Source organism: Onthophagus taurus, chromosome 5 (assembly GCF_036711975.1).
Source record: "Onthophagus taurus isolate NC chromosome 5, IU_Otau_3.0, whole genome shotgun sequence".
Taxonomy (NCBI): domain Eukaryota; kingdom Metazoa; phylum Arthropoda; class Insecta; order Coleoptera; family Scarabaeidae; genus Onthophagus; species Onthophagus taurus.
Window position 1 is genome coordinate 9,148,931 of NC_091970.1, and position 23,517 is coordinate 9,172,447.

Sequence of the window (23,517 nt, forward strand, 5' to 3'; positions counted from 1 at the left end):
ATATTCATGGCGGTTTGATTTTTCCTAAAAACTCCTTTGAATGTTCCGGTGTCTGAACGGTAAGATAACTCACCTCGAATGGTGATGGCGTTTTTTTTGCCACGTCGTATAATATATCTCTTACATTGGTCAAATTTAAAATGCCACTGAGACACTGGCTTCAGGATTTTTTGACCAGCACCTTTCCAATCACTATCGGGAACATCTTTTCCAAGTTTAAAAACAGTAGCATGTTCTTGAAAAATATTTATGTACTCTTCTGGCATTACAATTTCTTCTTTCTTTCTTATTTCTTTTTCGATAGTAGCAAAAACCCTGTCAGGTGGAATGTAGGAGTGCCCAACCACTGGGAATACCAGCTCGATTGTTCTAATAGAACTGCTTATACTGCTTAGCCATTTGAACAACATACATATCATAATGGTATTTTTATTTTGGCCGCCGCATCCATCGGCGACCAATCGAAGTGTATCTATTCCCTCTAAGTTACTATTGTTTAAAGTGTAAAAGACGCAGCTTGCGATTTCGTTGGCGCCCTTGGCATGTTCATCTTCAGTCCACGTGAAAATTTTAACATTATCTTTTGTTAACGGAGCATGTGAGTGCCCCACTACAGTACTGAAGTTGTAAATGTACAGTTGTCTACTATAATAGGTACTTTGATCTGGTATTTTGGGCAATACCAAGTTTTTCTGACAATCAAAAGAAATTGTCAGAAGGCCGTCCCGTTTCTCTTTTAGCTGTTCAAAAAATGCTTTGGCCCTGAGCTTATGTATTCGGTATTCTGTAGTTAGCACTGTTTTAATAGATGCAACCTTTTCATTTTTATTTTTTTCCCGGAGTTCAAGACACTTAGAGCAGCAAACATCGGTGGTAGGAGATCCAAAGCCGATGTTCAAGGAAGTATTAAAAATAAATCGAAAGGCTATCTATTTGATTTGAATTTTTAAGGGATTCGCGCGTTTTTTAATACAAATCATTGAGTATTTTATAGAAAACAACTTTTTCTAACAGATGGCGTATATATCTCATTTTTGCCCAAAAATGGATTTAGGGGATATTGAAACCAGACAACTCATATAATATAAGAATGATTTTTACATATTGCAGTTTTACACTTAGAACAATAAAGGTTCGTTTTTTTATCATCTTGCCGTGAACATAACGCACATCTTTTGCGTTTTGCTGGTGGTCCTGGTTGATCAAGGTTTTGTTCTTGTCTAGGGGGAACTTCAAATCCACAGCGCGCAAGACTTAACTTTACCAAAGGTTGCAAATTTGGTATACCGGTCCTTATCTGAAGTTGCGCTCTCAAACCTTCACCTATTTCACGTATAAATAATCGTCTAGAATGTGAAATATCTATGAAATAATCAGGTTTAACATCTCTGAAGATTACTTGACCATTTATTGTGCAAGCATTCAACATAAAATAGAAAATTACCATAGGCCAGCGTCGTGACCCTCTTTGAGTCGTGTACGTGGCACACAATTTATCTAATGTATCTATGCCTCCCTTTGATTTATTATAGAATTCGATTTCTTCAGGTTTTTTGCGCGTTTTTTATTTTCTTTGCCGGCATAAATTTTTCCAGAATAAAAGTAGAATGTTCGGGCACAATTCATTCCAAAAATTTTTATACCGTACTTGGCAGGTTTATTCGGCAAATATTGCACAAAACAGCAACGTCCGCGAAAAGGACATAATATTTCGTCTATGGCAACGTATTCACTCATAATGTAGTGTTTCTGACAATTAACAATAAATGCTTCCCATAGATCGACTATTGCTGCCAACTTATTACCTTGCTTACGTATGTTTCTGGTTGTAATATCATCAAATCGAAGGTTGCCCAACAAAAATTTGAAACGCCTTTCACTCATGGCTGCATGACAAATGGCTGGTCCGTATGATGTATTCCATAGATCATGGAGTTGCAGATGAGACGATCACATAACTCCGCAAATAAAGAGTAAACCGAACACTGCATATATTTCTTCTCGGTTTGTTCTTCTTTCATAGCTATATAAATTTATACGATTTTCTAGAACATTTTAAATTTTTATGTTAGTATACTTGACTATCTTATCTACCATGTCACCATCAAAAAACAATGAAAATGTATCTTGAGGCTTCACTACCGATTTAGCAGCTCTCTTTGGACCAGGCAGGTGTAAAACTATATTCTTTGCCCTTGTGCGTGATGAAAACTATTCCATTTAGTTTTACCGTCTTTCCCCATAAATAAATGATTATTTTCTACTTCGTTTTCCAGGTTGTCGTCACCGTCACTTAGATCATTTTCAGAGTTTCAAAGTTGAGTTTTCCTCGTCACTTTCATCTTCGTCTTCGCTAAATTCTTGACAATTAAAATCCGTCGGTGGAAAATTTTCATCTTCTAATAGTTTTAACCATTCATCGTCGCACTGTGGGGTATTTGAGCTGAAAACCTGGCCAAAAATATTTTTTTACCTAAAACATCTATAGATGTGTTTATTGATTAAATTTATGAGTAATAAAATAACAGTAAATAATAAAACACTAATAATTTTACTTTAGAACTATTTATTCAAAAATGTTATTGTTATTATCACAAATTTTTGGGTTTCAAACATTACCCTCTTCTAACAAATCTAAAACGTCCCTTAATAAAGGCTTTTTACTTTTCTTTGGGAGTCCTCTCATGCCTGTTAGCACAGGATCAGAAAGAAGCCTATTTAGCACGTCCATGTTACAAGCCTCACGTGAGAATTTTCGTGAATAATTTAATCTATAAGCTCTTATATGCTTGTTTCTAGCTTCGGCAGCTTCTTCAGAAAGTTGACCAATACGAGAATGACTTCCTTTATAACCTCAGCTCCATGTCGGGGCACCTTATGCAAGGTGAGGTTGGATAAAAGTTATATAATTTTACATATAGTTTTGCCGTTTTCCGAGCATAGTCTTGAAATCTTTTAATATTAATATTATATCCGCTACATAAAGTATCGAGAATGATTTTTAAGCGGTAAATTAAATTTTTGTCGATTCCCGTAATAGATGCGGCTATTTCATAGTTTTCAAAAAATCTTCTGCTCGTATTTCCATCATTCGTATTGCCAAAATTGGCTTTAGGGATGTCAACTAATAGTCCAAGCTGAGATTTGAAATTTTCTTGAATGTTCTTTTTCCTGTTTTCGATTATTTTTTTCTCTTCTATTGTAAGTCGCACTTTCCATTTCTTTATTGGTAATTTATACGCTGGGTGTAACATACTTTCAAAAAATCTTATACGAGCATGTAGTAATGACAGCCCAAAACTTAAATTTTCTTTTTTAGGTAGCCTACTTTTGGCAAGATCATTAAATTCGGATGATGTTGCATTGCAAATGTAGCATCTCATTGTTGATTTGGTCTGAGTTGCGGCGTTACACACCTTTCCGTCCACCATTGTAAATAATATTTCGTGTTTTATACGGGTGTTTTCAAATTTAGTTGTAGACAGAGTTGTTATCTGTTCTTTAATATAATCGATTTCTTGATTTGTTACATCAGTACTCTCCCGAATGAACCGTATTCGTATAGGTCGACAGTAACGCGGTGATGACGGCGCACAGTGGGGCCAAACAAGGAAAAATGTGGAAAAAAGTTTTAATTTGATTGATTTGGTGGCGGAGGGGTTTAAATAGGATTAATAATAATATAATAACACATTACAATAAATATTTATATAGATATGAGTTATCAATCAGATTCAGATTCTGAAGAAGCGTCAATATCCGTTTCGTCCTCGATATCTTCCGTTGGAATTAAAATCATGTCCAAAACTTCTTTGTCGGTAACTTTCTTTCTTTTCGGTTTGTCTGTAATACTTGATATATATGGATCAGAGTTAATAAGCAAGCGACGAAGTACATCTTGATTTGTTTTTTCACGAGACATTTTTCGTGAGTATGATTCTCGAACTTTTTAAAAAATTTTGTTGTTTGCCTCTTGTGCTTCTTCACTCAACAATCCTATGGGCAACCAGAAATTCGAAATTACGTCTGCACCATGTATTAATATTTTGTGTACTGTTGGGGTCATTGGATTCCAAGAATATTTTTCAACATATAATTTTGCCGTTTCCAACGTATAATTTTTAAATTTTTCTATATTGATAGTATGTCCACTTGCTAATGTTTGTAATATAATTTTGAATCGTTTTATTAAATCTATAGAAACTCCAGTAATTTCTGCAGATTTTTCGGGGTTCATGAAAAAACGCCTTGACGTATTACCATCATTCGTGCTCCCAGACATTTGTTTTGGTTTATCGACAATAAGACCGAGTTCCTGTTTAAACCTAGCTTGAATTTTCTTTTTAGTCTCAGCAACAATGTCTTGATTTTCTTTTCCACGCGCTTGCCATTTCTTTATAGGTAATTTATAGGAAATGTGTAAAACACATTCAAAAAATCGAATCCAAGCGTGCAGTGTTGACAAACCAAAGTCAAAAGAATCTTTTTTTATTTCAGCTGTTTTTGCCTTTTCAATGTCATTAAAATCTTTTGATGTTAATCCGCAAATATAACAACGTTGTGTAGATGTCGTATCTGTAAGTGTATTGCAAATTTTTCCGTCTACCATTGTAAAAACTAGTTGATGAGTTATTTCGACATTCGCTTCATCCATATAATATTTTGTCGGTTTTAATTCTTTTATTTGTTGATCTATGTATTCTTTCTCCGTTTTAATCAATTCTGTTGTTTCGTGCGCAAATTGAAACAGAATAGGCCTACAAAATCTGGTTGATGAGCATTTGTTATTTTGCCACAAGATAAGCGCATTCATTGTCAAACGTAACGGTACCATTGACGCAATAAAAATGTTGGCATCTGACGCTTCCGGGTTCGTCCAAAATTTTTGTTTATACTGTGCTTGGGACGATCCGTCAAATCCCCATTTTGAAATTAAACAAAGTTTGCCGTCTATTGATTGCAATAGATCTTGTTGTGCTTCCAAAATACGAATTATGGTGTGATCCAATAGTCCTTGCAATCTCACCTCTGCCATTGTTTCTGAAACAATTATGTTTTCTTCTAATGGATAGCATTCTTTTTTTACAAGTTGAATTTCTTTGTAAGAAGGAAATCGCAATGGATCTTTCTTGCGTATTTTATTATATTGCTCTTTGGTAAGAGTGGCATCAACAAATAAAGAAAGTGCTTCGTTTCGTGGAAGTTTTTGAGGAATTACACCTTCTAGGGATTTTCGGTATGCAGACTTGTACCTACATCGTAAAAGGTATAGTATAAAAAAATGAAAAGAAAATATTTTTGCAAACAACTATTGTTTTTAACCCAGATAAAAAATCATCTAATAGATAAGTTTTTATATCTGGGTTAATATATCTTAATTAGGTGAATGAACAAAACAACTATACTTGCTGGCTCGCGCTGGAGACGTGGTTGTTATATCTTTCAGTACGCTTGCAGCATCGCTCAATCCAGATGAACGAAGACTCGTCTGAGCCGCATAAACCAGCTCATCAGAATAATGGGAAGCACGTATTATTTCGTTTTTTTTGCCGTTTGGATCTTTCACATACATCCGCAAAAGATTTTGTTGGTCTTCCTAACTTTTTCTGCCCCGGTTCTTTACAATAAATAGCAAATCCTATGGAAGTATTTAGCCAATTCTCATTTTCTTTCAAAAATCTATCTTCTTTTCTTTGAGACTTTTGCCATCTACTTTTAAAATCCGATGCAAAATGAGAAAGTGTCTTTTTCATTTCTGGAGTAATATCCATATCCATAAGATATTTCGAGAAGTTTTTAATGTACTGTTTCAGTGAGTTCAGTTGTTCATCCAAATTTTTCTCATGAGAACTCCTCATTTCGTAAACGAGAGTACGTCGTAGGACAGAGATAAATAAACCGGATGCTAAATAATTAAACAAAATCGTTTTATAGTATACTGTCTTTTAAGATGAGTATTTTGGAACACATTAATTTATTCCCATGTTCATTTTTAAATTGAATCTTTTTAAACAATAAATTTAAAACATAGCGATTAGTATATTTTGAATTTAGTATCTAACATGGCATTATTAATTATAGCGTTGCATGTTGTTCCGTAAGAAAAGAAAGTCCGTAGATATTTGTTTATATAAAATGGCGCAAATATGCGCAAACTTTTTTGATTGATTATGAAACTACATTAGTCACTTTATGTTATAGAGGAAAAATTTTGACCGGATATCATCCGGAAGGTTATCAAAAGTCAACCTTAACATTTTCTTATACGTCAGTACTTATAAAATTAAAATTATAGTAAAAAGGTAAACAACTAACCTTTAGGTTGATTTTCCATCGCAAAATAAATAATAATAATAAATCGCCACACAAAGAAATTATATAAAAATATTTTGAAACCTCTATATAATTTTTACTGATTTGTAATAAGTCAAACTTTCTACTGTTATATCCGGAGCACCAGCGATCCCTTTGATATTTTTATTGTTGAGTAGGGTAGTTAGGTTATGTACCTGCATGTTGTCATAGAAAATTGGCCATAAATATGAATTATATTTTTCGACTTTTTTCCAACTTTTCATTGCTTTGGCCCCACTGTGCGGCGTAGGGTTTTGCCATAAAATTTTCTTGTCCTGCCCATAAACCAACTGTAGTGGAACTACAGAGCTCTGAAAAATATTACTATCAGATTCGGTTTCATTTTCGAATTTCATTTTAAATTGCATCTGCTGGGAACCATCACATCCCCATTTACTTATTAAAGTTAGTGATTGTTTTTCGTCATTATTTAATGGTTCTACAGTATCTTTAAGATGTGAAATTAATCTTGATGCCGTGTGATCCATTAACTTCTGCAGTTCCACTTCAGCACATGTCTCGGTTACCCTGAAGGCTTCTTGAACTGGATAGCATTCTCTTTTTACTCTTTGTAAAATACTATAGCACGGAAAAAAACTTTTATTAGTTTCTCGTACTCTTTCATATTGGGCTCTAGTAAGTCCTGCTTCTGTAAACATTGACAAAGCACGCAAAGGTGAGAGTTGACGAGGTTGCACATCACTAGCTTTTTTCATAGCTGTTACGTATTTCTTTGCTCTTTTAGGACTTTTTGTAAGGTCTTTGACGACTCTTGAGGCATCTACTTTTCCTGTTTCCCTTAACTTCATTTGCGTGGCATAAGTCAACTCATCCACATTTTTTAATCGAATGTCTTCAGTTTTTCATCGCTTGCTTCTTTCGGTCGATTTAAGAAATTCTTTTTGAGGACGACCCGGTTTGATTCCTGTAAAAATCTAATTAATATAAAAGAATCTTTTGCAAAAAACGTATTGTATCCCACAAAATGCAAAAAAAATAAAACACAAGGTTTACATCTATTTTATTTTGCGTACCAGCATTAGGCAGCCAAATACTCCCGGTAAGCCAGTCACTGTTATTCTTCTCAAATCTATTTCTTATTTTTCGAGCAGTTAGCCATCTTTGCTTGAATTGGTGCTTAATTATGGAAAGCTTTCACTTTGTATAAAATAATAATAAAAATTAAATCTCGAAAATAAAACTTTTTCTACTTCTGGTATATGAGTATAAAAAAATAGAGTAAAAGCAAGAGTAATTAATAGCGTTTTTCAATAAAAGCCGTTATATTATAATTTAAATAACATTACATAAATATCATATAATTTGAAGCGTGATAAAAGGATAGAAAGTCAAACTTCCAAAACTGTTTAGAATCTAGAAACTTCATGCTTGCAGTTGACGTATATCTATGAAATACCGTGACAAGGTGTGAATAAATATATTTGTCATAGTGTGACATTTAATTGCAAATTGATATTCAATTTAATTGTATCGATTTTATAAGAGAATTCTTAACGATTTCAGGTAAAATTCTATACATAATTCACCATGAAAGTGTGTTCACATGAATTGAAGGTTTTAAAAAGGTACTCGGAAGCTTCGCATCCTCATCCTCTGCAAACGTCTCTCCTTATGCAAACGATCACCTTCATGATCAACAAATAATTATTTATTTATTCTATTTACATAAACAACAAAATAAAAAAAAATTTAAAAAAGTTACGCTTTTGAGCGGCAATTTTTTTTTTAAATATCCTCTATATATTGTATTGTATATTTCATGATATTTATTATTGTTTAGAAGTGCTGAGAAATCCTTCAAAACACTTCGTCAATTATTAAAACTGTTAAATTTAAACACATTATCAAATGTTAGTTTTAGATAAGTCAGAGCCAATATAAATAATGCTTTTTTTTGTATAAAAACGGTGCTATATCTCATACACACCTGGCGTACGATAATCCATCATAAAAAGAATCACTATGATACTTAAACACAAAACCAATTCACAAAGTTTGACAAATCACTCTACGACTGTTAGCAAATAGTAACTTCCGGTTGATTGTGAAGCGCACTGCTTGGCTGTTTGAATGACAACTTCAACCCTTTGGTGCATTGACACATTAACTTCTCAGCACATTGTTTTTTATACGGTATATTGATTTTTTTTTAAATTACTTTTGGCCAGGTTTTGCTTTTAAATACCCCTCTGTGCGTCGGATAGCCTTCTGTGACTCATTTTGACTTTTGAAACAACTTCCGTATTGATACGACAAAGTTAGGAACTACCGTACAGGTTCGCGTTTTACAACAAACTGATGAACTTGTGTGGCTCTGTGATGAAGCTATACAGTTGAATGTAGCAAAGTAGGAATTCCGGGGTAAATATTGTGTAAATAAAAGCTAAAGACGGCTCCAAATTCAAAGTATTTAAAGAAATTTCTTAAGAAAAAAAGGTACAAGAAGTGCACTGTGGGGTCAATATGACCCCAATCAATTTTTTTGTCCTTTAGAAACGCATAAATTTCAAATTCATTACAGATACATATAGAGCATTATAGCCTAGAAGATAATAAAAATTCATTAAATAAAAGATTTATGCCCGTTTGCACCGTTTTTGAGTTAAGCTTTGCTTAACTAATCGTCCCTTAATTTTTAAGCCAAGCTTTAAATGTAATCCGTTGCACCGCAATATATTTAAGAAAGTTTAGTAAAGCAAAAATAAACTCGGCAACAACGCACTAAATCGGTGAAAATGGGAAACTGTATTACCGATAATCTTTTTTTAATAATTGGTTTTGACATTTCAAAGTTAGTGTGCGAAATTTGTACTTTTTACAACTCCGAATAAGAATGGACGTGGAAAAGAAAAAGAGAATGCGTTCTCTTAACTATAGTTGCCGCGAAAAGGAAGTACTATTATCAATAGTTTCCAGTTACAAAAACATTATCGAAAACAGACTGTGTGTCTGCGGAACAAAAATTAAGTATTTGGAAAGTTATTGCTGACGAATTTAACAGTCAGTCGCCAAATTCATGTTATAGAAGCGTTGATTCGTTGAAAAAGTATTATGAAAATCAAAAAAAAATATTAAGAAAAAAAGTAGCAGAAGAAAGAAAACACATATACACAACAGGCGGAGGAAAACAATTCACGATTATTGAACCCGACGACGGTTTATTGTTGTCTCTAGTCAACAAGAAAACGTTGTACGGGTTCCAAAATGAATTTGATAGTGACTTCATTCAGAATGTGGAAGAACATCCAATCGATCCATGCTTAACAGAAAATAATAATACTGAAGAAACAACAACAACTGTAATTGAAGACTACATGGATGGAATTAATGAAGATTTAATAAATTAATTTAATGTTTTATAAATGTTATATAATAATGTTGATATTTTATAATAGACGGTTAAAGTAATTTATCATCTTATTTCTTCTGACATTTCCTTAAATATTATCGCCATTAATTACTTCTGGTATATTTCCTACTTGAATTAGATTTTCAAATTCATCTGCATTTATATCAGGTTCCGGGGGTTCTTCTTCATGCATACTAATACTTATATTATGTAGTACTGCTGATGCTACAATTACAGCGTAAGCAGTGGCTAATTTTAACCTAATGCCATATGCTAATATGGGAAATCGCCTTTTCCATACACCAAACAAGCGTTCAACAGAGTTTCGTGTTGTGATATGGGCCTTATTGTACAATTTTTCTGCTGCAGTTTCTGGATTTTGTAATGGTGTTAGCAGATATTTACCTACACCATAACCACTATCACCTATAACATGGTAATTATGTTAATGGTTCAAGGAATGTCATTTTACAATTTACCTAGAATAATTCCATTTCTAAATTCTCCACCTTCTAGCCTAGCACGTATTCTACTATTTGAATAAATAGTCATGTCATGTGTTGATCCTGGCCATCGTGCTACAATATCTTGCACCTTAAGGTCAGAATCTCCCACAACTTGGACATTTATAGAGAAATAGCCTTTCCTGTTTCTGAATATCTCACCTTCTTCTCCTCCTAGAATATATTATTTATTTATTTAGTTAAGGTTCTTTTTTATTGAATTATGTCAATATACCTGGAGATTGTATCTTTATGTGGGTGCCATCAATGCATCCTACAATACTTGGAAATAATGCAATATTATAAAAATCTCTTTGTATTTTTTGAATATTATTTTCTGTTGGCATTTTTATGTAAGCATGAGATAGACTAGCTAATGCAATTGAAACATTTTTAATAATTCTTGATGATGTAGCAACATGAGTCCCCATAAAATCTGATATGGTTGACAAATGTCCACCTGTAGCATAAAAACGTAGACATGTTAATAATTGGTCCATAGGGCTTAAGCTGTTATTTCTACAAAAAGAATCAATAATTAATTACATATTTATTATTTACATAATATTTTACGTACATGTCTGTAGGATATTCAAGCTTTTCTTCAATTAGTGGTAAAATGTTTAAAACAGTATTCTTTGTTAAACGAAATCGTTGAAAAATGTAAGGTTATCCAAATCTTCAAAATGATTGCGCCGTAGATATATCCGTTTAGGAAATCCATAATCAACAATCTCTAATATTTCTGCATCATTTCCAAACATATCTTCATCGTCGTCAAAAATATCCATGTTTTCACAATTTTCACGTCACACAGTGACAAATAAATTTTTTCACGTAATTTAAAGCTACGCTTAACCGGTAAACTCCGAACATTGAACGCTTAAATTAAGCTGAGAATAAGCGTAGCTTAAACAACGGTGCAAACCGATTTCAAAATTTAAGGAAAGCTTAGCGTAAAGCGACGCTTAACTATTGCGGTGCAAACGGGCATTAATAGTTTAGAAAATACACATAAAATAATAAGTCGTGGGGTCAGCTTAAACCTCAGCTTAATCACTGTTTAAATTTTTCAGTTTTTGCCGATAGGGTCAAAACAAAAAAACGATTTTATGGCTCTTTTTTCTATCTCTTTTAGTTTCGGAGATAGCCTAGTAATAACGAATTTGACACACCCTGTGCAGAATAGGAAATGTAAAAGTAGCCAAGTCGAAACAAAATCCAACCTTAGAATACTATCAGTATTCTAATAATTTCCTTTTGGAAACTCTTCTGTATTTCTGGTCATTGTAGTTACTTATTCTGCTGCATGCTGCCCTTCTATCTGTCAGAACGTCTCTACTTTCTTCTTGTTTCTCTTTCATTAATTTACTGTTGGCCAAGTCTCCTTGTGCAGAGAGTTCATGTCGCCCATTATTAGGCTGAAGCCAGGTGTGAGTAAAAATTCCTTTTAATTTCTGTGTCTTGCTCCTCCGTAGGGCAATTAGAGTGCATATTCTTTCATGAATTACTTCGTATCTTCCTGTTGTTAGTAACATTAATAGATTATGTTGAAACTTTGAAGTCTACAAAAAAGAACCTATGTCCTAAGCGTACCAACACGATTACAAACCCCACTGTTCCTTTCATTACCCCGACCAACCATCCAACCACCCTCATTCTCTTTTATATTTTTTCGTATTCTCCCTCCAGTTTCGCATTTACCTTAATTTCGACGAAACCCAACGCGAGGCGCTAATGAATTCCGCGCCCCAAAACCTACGGCCCGTGAAAACTCCGTTCCGAAACATTTGGCTAAAGCCGATTTTAGCTCGACCGTTTCGCCCTTACGCGAAATCAACCCTCCTCCGGCGCTTCCAGCTTCTCCGCCGACCCGAGCCCCCAGAATAGCCGGGAGAGCTAATCTTTATATTTATTAAATTAGGCAGCGTCGTAAGCCGGAAAAACCCTACGAGACGTCAGGTGTAATGGCCCCACCGTTTCAAGGGATTAACCCGCCCTTTTACTCCCCAAAAACCCCCCATTCAACGTCTAACCCCTTTTTTTCTATTATCTAGGTTTTTTTTTTATTTTTCATCCCTTTTCGTCTTAGTCTTAGTAGTTTTTTACTTCTTATTAAATGAAAACTTAAAATGTTGTAATAAATGATATAAGAGCTTTTATCTATACATCTACATCTATCTTAGTTTTGAGTTTATTTTTTTCTTTACAGCCGAGGGTAAGAAGGACCATTGCAACAAAACCGTGGACATTTACGAAGATGTATCGAGTCCCGAGGTGACAACGGAGAACGCGGGAAAGCCGATGACGTGCTCGTACCGGTTCAGGTCGTTTCGGGGAACCCCCAAGGACTGGATCCTGCGCATCAAGTTCAACAAGTTTAAAGTCGGCGTATTGGTCAACTCTAGTCACTGCGAAGGCGGTTACATGCAGGTAGGTAATAAAAGTTTTTACGATTTTCCTTTAATTTTGTTTCGATGGAAAAGTTTTTTAATCGCCCCAATTTCAAACTTTTCGAATTCAATAATCAATTTTCAAAGTTAGTATAATCGGCTTAGAATTAACTCCGCGCTGCGGAGTTCGACTTTTTCAATTATGCGAATTGAAAATTTCCATCTTTGTGATATAAGATGAAGAGGGTGTCTTTGTCGTCTTTGATCCCCGGTTTAATACGATGTCAAAAGCGGGTCTTGTATATTTTGACTTGGAACAGCGGGTGGTAAATATAATATCGCGGATAAATGACGCAGCGGGTGGAAAGTAATCTTAGTTTTTAACTTAAACAGTCTAAAAGCCGTTATACTCTCTCTCCAGAAGGATATTGCTGCTCTGAAATCAAATGTTACTCCGCCATCTTCACATTCTTTAACTGATTTTGATTCCGAAAAAATTATACACGAAGTGATGACGCGAGCGTAGGAAGAATAATCTGATGATTTATAATATTCCAGAATCCCACGGTTTATCACGAAAAGAACAAGAGTAGTAGATAAAAGCCGATTCTAGAACCTCCTCTCAGAACCTCAGGTCAAGGTCAAGGCCAAGGTCACGTTGAGTGACCATGACCTTGACCTTGCCCTGAGGTTCTGGGAGGAGGTTCCAGAATCGGCTATTGCAAAGGGGGTCGTTGACCAGTAACCTAGACCTAAACAATGACCTTTACTTTGAGCTCACCTCAGGTCAAGATCACGTTTAGTGACCATGACCTTGATCAGTAACCTTGACCTGAACATGATGAACGTGATGCGGATGTTGCCTTTCTAAGCAAACTATTTACGCATTTGGGGGTTACTGAACCTATTATTCAGCCTTTTCGCTGTGGTAAATTTGACGCTTCTAATACCGCGAGATCTAGTCCTATACGACTAAAATTATCAGATCATAATTCTTTTAAGCTTATTTTTCGTAATATGCGAAATTTGAAATCCCATAATGAATTTAAGAACATCTCTGTCTCGAATGATCGTACTCCTTTCCAGGTTGATCTTTATAGGGGGGCGAGGACTTAATTAAAAACTAGAACTGAGTCTGGCGAAAAGGATTTGATACTAAAGTACATCCGTGGCATTCCCTCAATTGTCAAGGTTTCGGAAAACTGATTTTGCCCAACAAAATGTATCAATCTGTTAATGTATACTATCAAAATGTTGATGGTCTTCGTACAAAAACGCGTGAATTTTATGTTAATTGTTCTGATTGTCAGAACAATTACACTGGAGAACAGCCAAAAAGTATCTAAAATAAAATCAACAAAACTTTACTATTTTTGGTGCGCTGATTCCGAAAATAATTTTATTTTTGCAATATTCGTTCACGTTTTAGAGATACGTGATGCTACATGACCCTATATAATAAAAGATAATAATACTGTAACTGGAAAAAATGCACGTGGTATAGTCGTAGATTCCGCGAGAACACATGATGCAATCGGCATGATAGTGTTACGTCAGGTATAAATTATGTTGTTTCAGCTATACTTTCTCAGTTGCCAGCCAGCATTCACGTAAGATGTCTCGAAAGTGTGTAAACAGTCCGGATTACTTCTGTTACGTTTGTGGTGAAGTGACTTTTGCGTCTCAAAAGCGGTCTATTACTCCACTGATAAAAACTGCATATCACCTTTACTTCGGTTGCAAGATAGGGGATCAAGACAAACAGTGGGCTCCCCATATCTGCTGTAATTCATGTGCTTCAAGTCTGAGAAACTGGTTAAATCGTAAAAAACGTTCTATGCGCTTTGCTGTCCCAATGATCTGAAGAGAGCCTACAAATCATATTAACGATTGCTATTTTTGCATGACACCTCATGTTGGGCAAGGCACAGGTATATCCAAGAAAAAAAAGTCGGTTATTAACTATCCAAATATACCATCTGCCATAAGACCTGTACCCCATAGTGACGAACTTCCTATTCCAGAATCCCCAGAAAGATACGGTTGCGAATCAGATAACAGCGATACAGAGATTAGTCAAGAAGATATGCCTACAACATCAAAAGACCCTGATTTTACATTGAGCACATCGCACCGTCAACCGCATAAAATTACTCAGTCTGAATTAAATGATCTTGTGAGGGATCTAGAACTTCCAAAAACTAAAGCAGAGTTGCTAGGATCAAGATTGCAATCTATTAGAAGACGATGTCTCTGTATGTGTTTGTCGCAAACGCCATAAAAACCTAGCACCATTTTTTGACATGGAGAATTACTTGGTTTTCTGCAATGACATAAACGGCTTACTAGCGGCTTTAAATATAAACCACAAGCCAAAGGAATGGAGATTGTTTATAGACAGTTCAACATTGAGTTTAAAGGCAGTACTATTGCATATTGGAAATATTCTACCTTCTATTCGTATTGGATATGCAGTTCACATGAAAGAGTCATACGACAACATGAAATACTTACTGACATGCATAAAATACGATGAGCATCAATGGCAAATCTGTGGCGACTTAAAGGTTGTTGCACTTTTACTCGGTTTGCAACTAGGCTACACCAAGTTTTGCTGCTTTTCGTGTGAATGGGACAGTCGGGCAAAGGCACTACATTACAAGAGACAAGACTGGCCCGTTCGACAATCACTAGGGCCAGGCCAAAAGAATGTACAGCATGTGCCATTGGTAGACTCTAAAAAGATTTTGTTGCCACCACTGCATATTAAATTGGGCCTAATGAAAAATTTTGTCAAGGCACTAAATAGAGATGGACCAGCTTTTCAATACCTGCGTCAGAAATTCCCAAGGCTAAGTGAATCAAAAGTGAAAGAAGGTATTTTTGTTGGGCCACAGATTCGAAACATTTTGAAGGACGAACAATTTGACAACACCCTAACAGATATTGAAAAAAATGCTTGGAATGACTTTCGCTTGGTGGTCACCAATTTCTTGGGAAACCAAAAAGCTGACAATTACGTTACTCTTGTTAAGAATATGCTGTTATCGTATCAAAAAAATGGGTTGTAATATGTCTCTAAAGATACACTTGGACTTTTTTCCTGAAAACTGCGGAGCTGTAAGTGATGAACACGGCGAACGTTTTCATCAGGATATATCATATATGGAAAAAAGGTACCAGGGAAAGTGGAATCCTTCCATGCTTGCAGACTACTGCTGGACTCTTGTTAGAGATGCTCCAGAAACAATCTACAAAAGAGTAGCAAAAAGACAGCGCTATAACTAAAGTCTAAAAGTGCAAAAATAGTGTAAAAGTTTAGTTCATTGTCATATTTGTATTCAGCACCCCAAAAATACCTAAAAAACGTACTTTTCAAAGACGATACAGCAAATAAACCAAAATTTGTTGTCCAGTGTTATCAGAAGATTGTAAGTTTGATTTGGTTGGACATAACAGAGGTGGTGGAGTTCTGCTTGCTGTAGCTAGTCATCATGATGTTGAGCTGGTTGATTCTATAGACATTCAGGCTTTAGTACCACTTGTCGATGTGTTGATTTGCAAGTGCTCTTTATGGTCTGTAACCTTATATATCGTGGTGTTGTACATACCTCCTGATAATCCACAACCTGATTTACTGTTTCTTGGACGCCCTAAAACATAAAGTTTTGAATTATCCTGTCCTTATACTTGGTGATTTTAATTTGCCTAAATATATGAAGGCCCCTGGTATGTCAACTAAATGTGGAAAAACGGAGTTATTTCGTAACTTTTGTGATTTTCTGAACCTTCGCCAACTCAATCATGTATTGAACTGTGACAATCGTCTATTGGATTTGGTTCTGACAAATACTGACCATCAGTTTGATCTTGTTCATGATGATTGTCCCTTCGTCTACGAGGATCAGTTAGATATTACAATGAATTTACTGACGGCAAATGATGGTTTGCCTAACTTTCCGTCTTTGGGTGGTCGATATAATTTTCGAAGAGCCAACTTTCCTGGCATGTATGATGAACTACTTTACACGGATTGGTCTTTTCTAAATGTGGAGGTTAATGCGGATGATGCTTTTTATAAAAGGTTGTATGAGATTTTGGATTTATTTGTTTCTAAGAGATTGAGTCGTGGATCCTCATACCCTATTTGGTACACCTCAGAAATTAAGCGGCTATTAAAGTTGAAAGAGTATTATAGGAGGAAGTGGAGGAGAAGCAATAGTGCTTTCTATTCAGCGGAATATAAAAAACTGAGATGTTTGACTAAACAGAAAACCTCTAATGCGTATACTTCCTTTACTCTTAGTGCTGAACAATCGCTTAGTTCTGATCCCCGTAACTTTTGGAATTATATAAGACAGAAAAAACGACCTCTCGACTTCCTGGAAAAATGATGCGTGATAAGTCCACCTACACTGATCCTGAAAAAATAGTTAATGCTTTTGCAGATCAATTCTCTGGAGTATATTCTAGTGTCTCTGCTTATAACATGGTTGATGTACAGGGTGTCCCAATTTCGATGTCCGCATAGGCTATCTCCGAAACTAAAAGAGATAGAAAAAAAGTAGCTTACATGTCATGATCTCGTTTTTCGAGAAAATGCTAATGCCGAAAACTCCGAACAGCTATCGTCTTTTGTTTTCGTCCTATCGGCAAAAACTGAAAATTATGCGAAAACGACAATCGCGAATATCTCACTTATTATCAAAGATGTAGTATTATAAATAAAACATTATATGGGCAACTTTTTACGAAGAATTCAGTGGCGTAGGTAGAATTTTTTTCCCATTTTTTATTTTCGAGCTTTTTGACGTAACTTTATTTTTTTAAATGGAAACCATAGTTGGCTATGACCTAAAATAATTTGTTATTTTCTTCTGATAACAAATATATATAGTTTGTGGGGCATATTTCTTATAGTTATTGAATGATTAACAAAAATTCATTTTGTTCTATCTAAACATAATGTATGTATTTAAAAGTTAATGTTGCTATGGTGATAACCATACATACTATGATGGAACATAATGTATCAAATAATTGCCAAAATTTGTATTTAAAAATTCGATAACAACTCTGGCATTATGAGCTGGTATGATGCACCAGCATGTTAGGTGTCAAAGTATAACAAAACTAAATAAAACTTTACAATGAACTTCGAAAATTATGAAAATGTAACATGATGGAATGCTATATGTTATCAGATAAGAATGCGACGTTAGCAGCGGAATTATATTTCACAAGGTATTCGGAAAGAAGACAACCGCACGTAAGAACCTTCAGCCGGTTAGCAGAAAATTTAATAGATTTTTGGTCCACGTGCAAAAACATACCAAAATGGCCTGCAAGAGGATGAAGTCAATGTGTTGGCTTCACTTGCGATAAATCCATCAACATCTTGCAGAGAAATTGAACAAGACGTCTGACCCAAAAACCGCTGCTTCCGAATATGAAAGAAAAATATGTATAAACCATACAAAGCGAGCCTAACTCATTATTTACGTGCAGGAGATGTCAATCTAAGATTAGAATTTTGTAGATGATATTTAGAAATATTAAATAATCTGCTGTTTGTTCAAAATGTCATCTGGACCAATGAAGTCTCTGAGTGTTCAAAGAAGATTGGGTTCAATGTATGGTGTGCCCTTTTAGATAATAGAATTTTGGCATATAGTATCTACCATAAAAACTTAAACTCAGGTAATACCTCAATATATCAAGGCAGCACATTGTGCCTTTGGTCGACAATTTGCCATTAAATAAGTCTCAAATGATATATTTTCAATATGACGGAGCACCAGCACATAATGCCAGAGTTGTCAGTGAATTTTTAAATACTACTACAAACTTTGGCAATAATTGGAAACAATGGGCACGTTCAGCCGGTGTCAACTGTTAAGTTGCTATATTAGCAGTCGCGGCTGAACGATATGCTAAGTCAGCGCTGTTACGCAGCAGTTTAGTAAATATCACAGCGTAAGTAATCTGCGCTTAGTTTGTCAGCGGTTGTGAAATTCTAGGTTAGGATTAATATTTTTTGTTTCTCCCCTTTAATTTTGAAAACTGGCAGAACTGTATAAAATGAAATGAGCCTTAAAATCAACATCATCATCCATTATCTCTTGTAATAACACAAAATTTTCAAAAATATTATTGTTGGCCATAGTTTTAGGTTATGCTGAACTGCTAATTCTCAATTGCTTGTTCAGCCGATTTCGTTCCGCTGTATTAAAGCTCATACAACTAGCTGACTGATTTAATTCAACTGTTGACACCTGCTGAACGTACCCAATGTTTTCCATCGTGGCATTGTTATCACCATAACAACATTAAGTTTTAAATACATACAATAGTTTTAGAAAGAACAAAAAAAATTGATACATTATGTTCCATCATAGTATGTATGGTTATCACCATAGCAACATTAACTTTTAAATACATACATTAGTTTTAGATAGAACAAAATGAATTTTTGTTAATTATTCAATAACTATAAGAAATATACCCCACAAACTATATATATTTGTTATCAGAAGAAAATAACAAATTATTTTAGGTCATAGCCAACTATGGTTTCCATTTAAAAAAATAAAGTTACGTCTCAAATCTCGAAAATAAAAGATGGGAAAAAAATTCTACCTACGCCACTGAATTCTTCGTAAAAAGTTGCCCATATAATGTTTTATTTATAATACTCCATCTTTGATAATAAGTGAGATATTCGCTATTGTCGTTTTCGCAAAATTTTCAGTTTTTGCCGATAGGGCGAAAACAAAAGACGATAGCTGTTCGGAGTTTTCGGCATTAGCATTTTCTCGAAAAACGAGATCATGACATGTAAGCTACTTTTTTTCTATCTCTTTTACTTTCGGAGATAGCCTATGTGGACATCGAAATTGGGACACCCTGTACACTCTACGTATCCTCCAGTATTTGTTGCCGATGTCACTGAAGAAGAGGTTCTTCATTTCCTAAAAAGGTTATCTAATAAATTTATTGCTGGTGATGATGATCTTCCTGCATTTTTCATTCGTGAATGCTGTGCAGTTTTTGCAGTTCCGCTTCATTTAATAATTAACCTATCCTTAAGCACTTGCTCGTTTCCTAAACTTTGGAAGCGCTCACGCATTGTTCTTGTATTCAAGCATGGCGAACGTACCAACATTACTGATTATCGACCAATATCGTTATTGTCCAATTTCGCTAAGGTATTTGAACGGATTATTTACAAGATTATTTATCCACAGGTTCAGTCATTTATGTCACCATATCAACATACCAACCTCGCGGTGGTTACTGAGGTAATTTGTGAATCTTTGGATAGAGGCGGTCAGGTAGATGTGGTATACACTGATTTTTCTAAAGCATTCGACATGATTCATGCTTATCTCCTAAATTTATGAAACTATTTGCCTCTTACCTATCGGGTCGTATAAATTATGTGTACTACAACGGTTTTGCGTCTATGGAGTTTACGGCTAGGTCTGGTGTTCCTCAGGGCTCAAATCTAGCCCCCCTACTATTTGTTATCTTCTTGAATGACCTTCTAGACAAATTTTCATCAAGCGTACTAGCTTATGCGGATGATCTGAAACTATACCGACCTATTTCAGTCTTCAGTCGGATTTGGACGTCTTGGTGGAATGGTGTAACCGTTATCAGCTAAAGATTAATGCCAATAAGTGCGGTGCGCTTAGTTTTACACGCAAGCTGTCTCCTCTTCCATCTTCTTATTATATAGAAGGTGTTCTTCTTGAGAAACTATCTACAATCAAGGATCTGGGAGTAACTTTTGACCGGAAATTGTCTTTTGTACCTCACATCGAAAATATTGCATCTTCTGCAGCGAGGATGCTTAGTTTCGTTTTGCGCACCTCGCGTGAGGTGCTAGAAAAAACAACAATTTTATTCATAACGTATGTGCATAATCATTCATAAAGAACGTCATATTGTTCAGTGTCATTACACTCCTCTGGAATTTCACTCGATCTAGTATTCCTTTAAACAGGTAATGACTTATAAAAGTTGTGGTAGATTGGAGATATGAAAGGAAGTAATGAAATCTTTTTTCTTAATATCAGTTATACGGCGCCTAGCGTTGTAGAGCGGTTTTTGATCTATTGATGCCAACGAAGAAAGATTTCTACCATTTTTGTTGTTTCTTTTTATGTTAATTTCTTTGAATGGAAGTAAGTTATCAGCTGTGTCCTTATAAAATATTGAAAATGGGTGTCCTCTTTTGAACTGAAGTCGTTGAATCTTCAACCAATTTACAGGTTCTTTGTTGGTATTTATTTTTCTATTAGTAATGTGCTCTAATAAATCTTTGGTTGACAAAAAATCATTGAATTTAAGCTCAGTGACCTTATATGGCGTTTTCTTTCTTGAGCTTTTAATTATTTTAATCCAGTCATCTGGGCCATAAAGCAGTGAGTGTTTACTATTTTTTTCTATGACACCATACTCCGCGTCATTTGGCAGAAAGGAATGCCCAGATATCATGAATATCACATTAATTGTCTTGGCTGCAGTAGACGCTTCATTGCACAGCTTCAGTAATTGCATTGATAAATTAATATTTCGATTTTGCCCTCCGCAAGTGTCGCAGTATAAGGTTATTTCAGTACAATTTTTAGCGTTATTTTTTAAATGCTTGTAAAGCACTGTAGATATTTCTTGCGAACCCCTGCCTCCCTCTGTTTCATTCCATACAAACATTTCAGGTGGTCCGGAATTAATTGGATGAACACCGCAATTATACATGTACAAATTTCGTTTATAATAAGCGACGGACGTGGTTAGTTTTGGAAATGCTAGAGCCTTCTGCAAGTCAAATGTACAAGCATAATAATTTTCTGAAACTTGTGAAGCCTCATTCTTCAACTCATTTCTAATTTTTTCTGCTTGAGATAAATGCGTTTTTCTTTCAGTCTCTATTTTTGTTATAATAGATAGATCCTTTTCTGAAGCCAAAGCAATATTCCATTGGTCACATTTCTTGCATGTGTCTTTGTAGGGTATTTTAAAATGCAAATTATAATTTGTAGTGAAAACATTATAGTAATATTTTTCCTTACATGGAATTTTTCCTTCTAATTGACATTTGTCAATAACTTGCAAAAATCGAAAACTAATCTATCAAACACAAAGCCGCATCAAAACACTAACTTGACAAACAACTTAGAAAACAGTAGAAAAACCAATTGACGAAACGACTACTTAAATCCTAAAATAATTGTAATTCAAACTGCCAAGATAAAGTAGATATCTACATAATATAAGGCAATATAACGCCATCTGTCCCGTCGGCCCAATACTAAAAATGACGTCACTTTGTACGAACACAACGTTAATAAGTGCCAGGAGTATGGTTCTGACTTAGCCCACTTTATCACAGAATCTTAAGCTACTTGGACTTGGTTCATTTTTTCAATGAAAAATGGGGCAAATCATTCAGTGTTACAGTGAACTAGCGTACATTATTTGGTAACCTGATGAACTAAGTATTGAATAAGTCAGCACATAAAATTATAACTATTCAAACGGACCTAAGTATATTCTTAACTAAATTTTAGAAAAAAAATAGACTTGGTTCAATTTCCTTCTGACCCACTCATTTGTTTTATGGCTTGTGTTATTTCTTATTTTCTTTTTCTTGTAATATTGTCCTGTAATTGATCTTTGTTGGGCAATAAAGTAAATTATTATTATTATTAAATCTTAAGGGTTTATATGGTGGTAAATTGGGTTGTCTACGCATTGTTTTAATAAATTTCGAAAATTTATTCGCTCAAACTATACGGTTTTATTGTAGTTTATGGCGGTCGTTCAAAACGCTTCTCGAAATCGGTTTACCAACCTAACAAAAAAAAAACGACTTTGGGATTTGCATTTATTTGCATTCGTACCGCGAAACTGCGAATTACAATTTTAATCCTTCGGTTTAGTGGGGAAATATAATGCAATATTTTCAACAACGCTGCTTTATATTCAAAAATTACTTTATTCTGCAAAAACGAATTTATACACCAACAACAAATTTATTAAACTAATTTAATTTAATTTAATTCACCCAATTTTTTCGATGTCAAAATATTATTTTGTATCAATGAAACTTTTATGATTATGATGATAAGAGATAATTTTATATATTAATAACCCGTTGTAAAACAATATAATTTTTTTTTATTTGTTTTTCAATGAACAAGAAAGCAAATAAACAAATACTTTCTTTTAACTTTTCCATAACATTAATAAAAAAAAACTTTTCAATGGAACGATAAAACGTTATCAATCATAATTAAGGGGCTGAAAGTTCAGACAATAACTCAACTCAAACCCGGGGAAAGTCGATAAACGTCACCGAAAGCAAAAAAAAGATCAAAAATAATTCGAATTTTTACTTCGATTTTAACTTTTTGCACCAAACGCGATTCGTACCCAATTATTTTTAATTGGAAACAAATAAAGAGGTGGAAAGTTTCCATATGAAAAAATGGGGAAATAGAAAACGATGTTTTTTATTCATATCAATACACCATTACTCGGGCTGATAAAAATTTAAAACAAACAAGAAATAATTTATGGTTTTCACGCGCACTCCATTTTAAACCAACTTCATGGCGATTATGTTGACTTTAATAATGTAGTTTCAACTTTTCATTGAAAAACTTATTTATAAATTCTTTGCCTAAGTTCCCAGATGTCTTTTCTATTCATTCTATTCTGGCACATCACTCGATGTTACTTCCAGTTAGGCCAAAAAGTTTCCCAAAACAGATTAAGTTCATCAACAACTTTATTAGGAACAAATCTGTTCTGGAATTTGACAAAGCGAAAGCAATGTAGGAACTAATTTTTGAAGAAATCGATTACCATCCGAGAGAATCTAAAATAA

At 34.6% G+C, this 23,517-nt stretch overlaps 2 protein-coding genes across 6 annotated transcripts in view; one reads left to right on the forward strand and one right to left on the reverse strand.

Annotated features, from left to right (window-relative positions):
• Nucleotides 1-23,517, forward strand: part of LOC111421425 (uncharacterized) — a 160,597-nt gene that overhangs the window by 64,791 nt on the left and 72,289 nt on the right. For all 5 annotated transcript variants that reach the window (XM_071195946.1, XM_071195943.1, XM_071195944.1 and 2 more), the window contains one exon: nucleotides 12,440-12,660. In XM_071195946.1, the coding sequence (XP_071052047.1) occupies nucleotides 12,532-12,660 (129 nt within the window). In that variant the 5' untranslated portion in view covers nucleotides 12,440-12,531. The remainder of the gene's footprint in view (nucleotides 1-12,439; nucleotides 12,661-23,517) is intronic.
• On the reverse strand, nucleotides 9,695-10,900 carry LOC111418014 (putative nuclease HARBI1). The gene is made up of 4 exons (XM_071195954.1): nucleotides 10,805-10,900; nucleotides 10,463-10,746; nucleotides 10,204-10,401; nucleotides 9,695-10,150 (listed from the first exon to the last, which is right to left on the reverse strand). The coding sequence occupies exons 2-4, from the start codon at nucleotides 10,725-10,727 to the stop codon at nucleotides 9,813-9,815; spliced, it is 801 nt and encodes a 266-aa protein (XP_071052055.1). The 5' UTR covers nucleotides 10,728-10,746; nucleotides 10,805-10,900; the 3' UTR covers nucleotides 9,695-9,812.

What these genes read in the sequence shown, in the direction of transcription:
- LOC111418014 (XM_071195954.1), bottom strand. Translation starts at nt 10,727, where the DNA reads ATGGACCAATTATTAACATGTCTACGTTTTTATGCTACAGGTGGACAT. An exon ending in CATAAAGATACAATCTCCAG is followed by an intron (nt 10,402 to 10,462) that starts GTATATTGACAT and finishes AATATATTCTAG; the next exon opens with GAGGAGAAGAAGGTGAGATA. An exon ending in TAGAAATGGAATTATTCTAG is followed by an intron (nt 10,151 to 10,203) that starts GTAAATTGTAAA and finishes ACCATGTTATAG; the next exon opens with GTGATAGTGGTTATGGTGTA.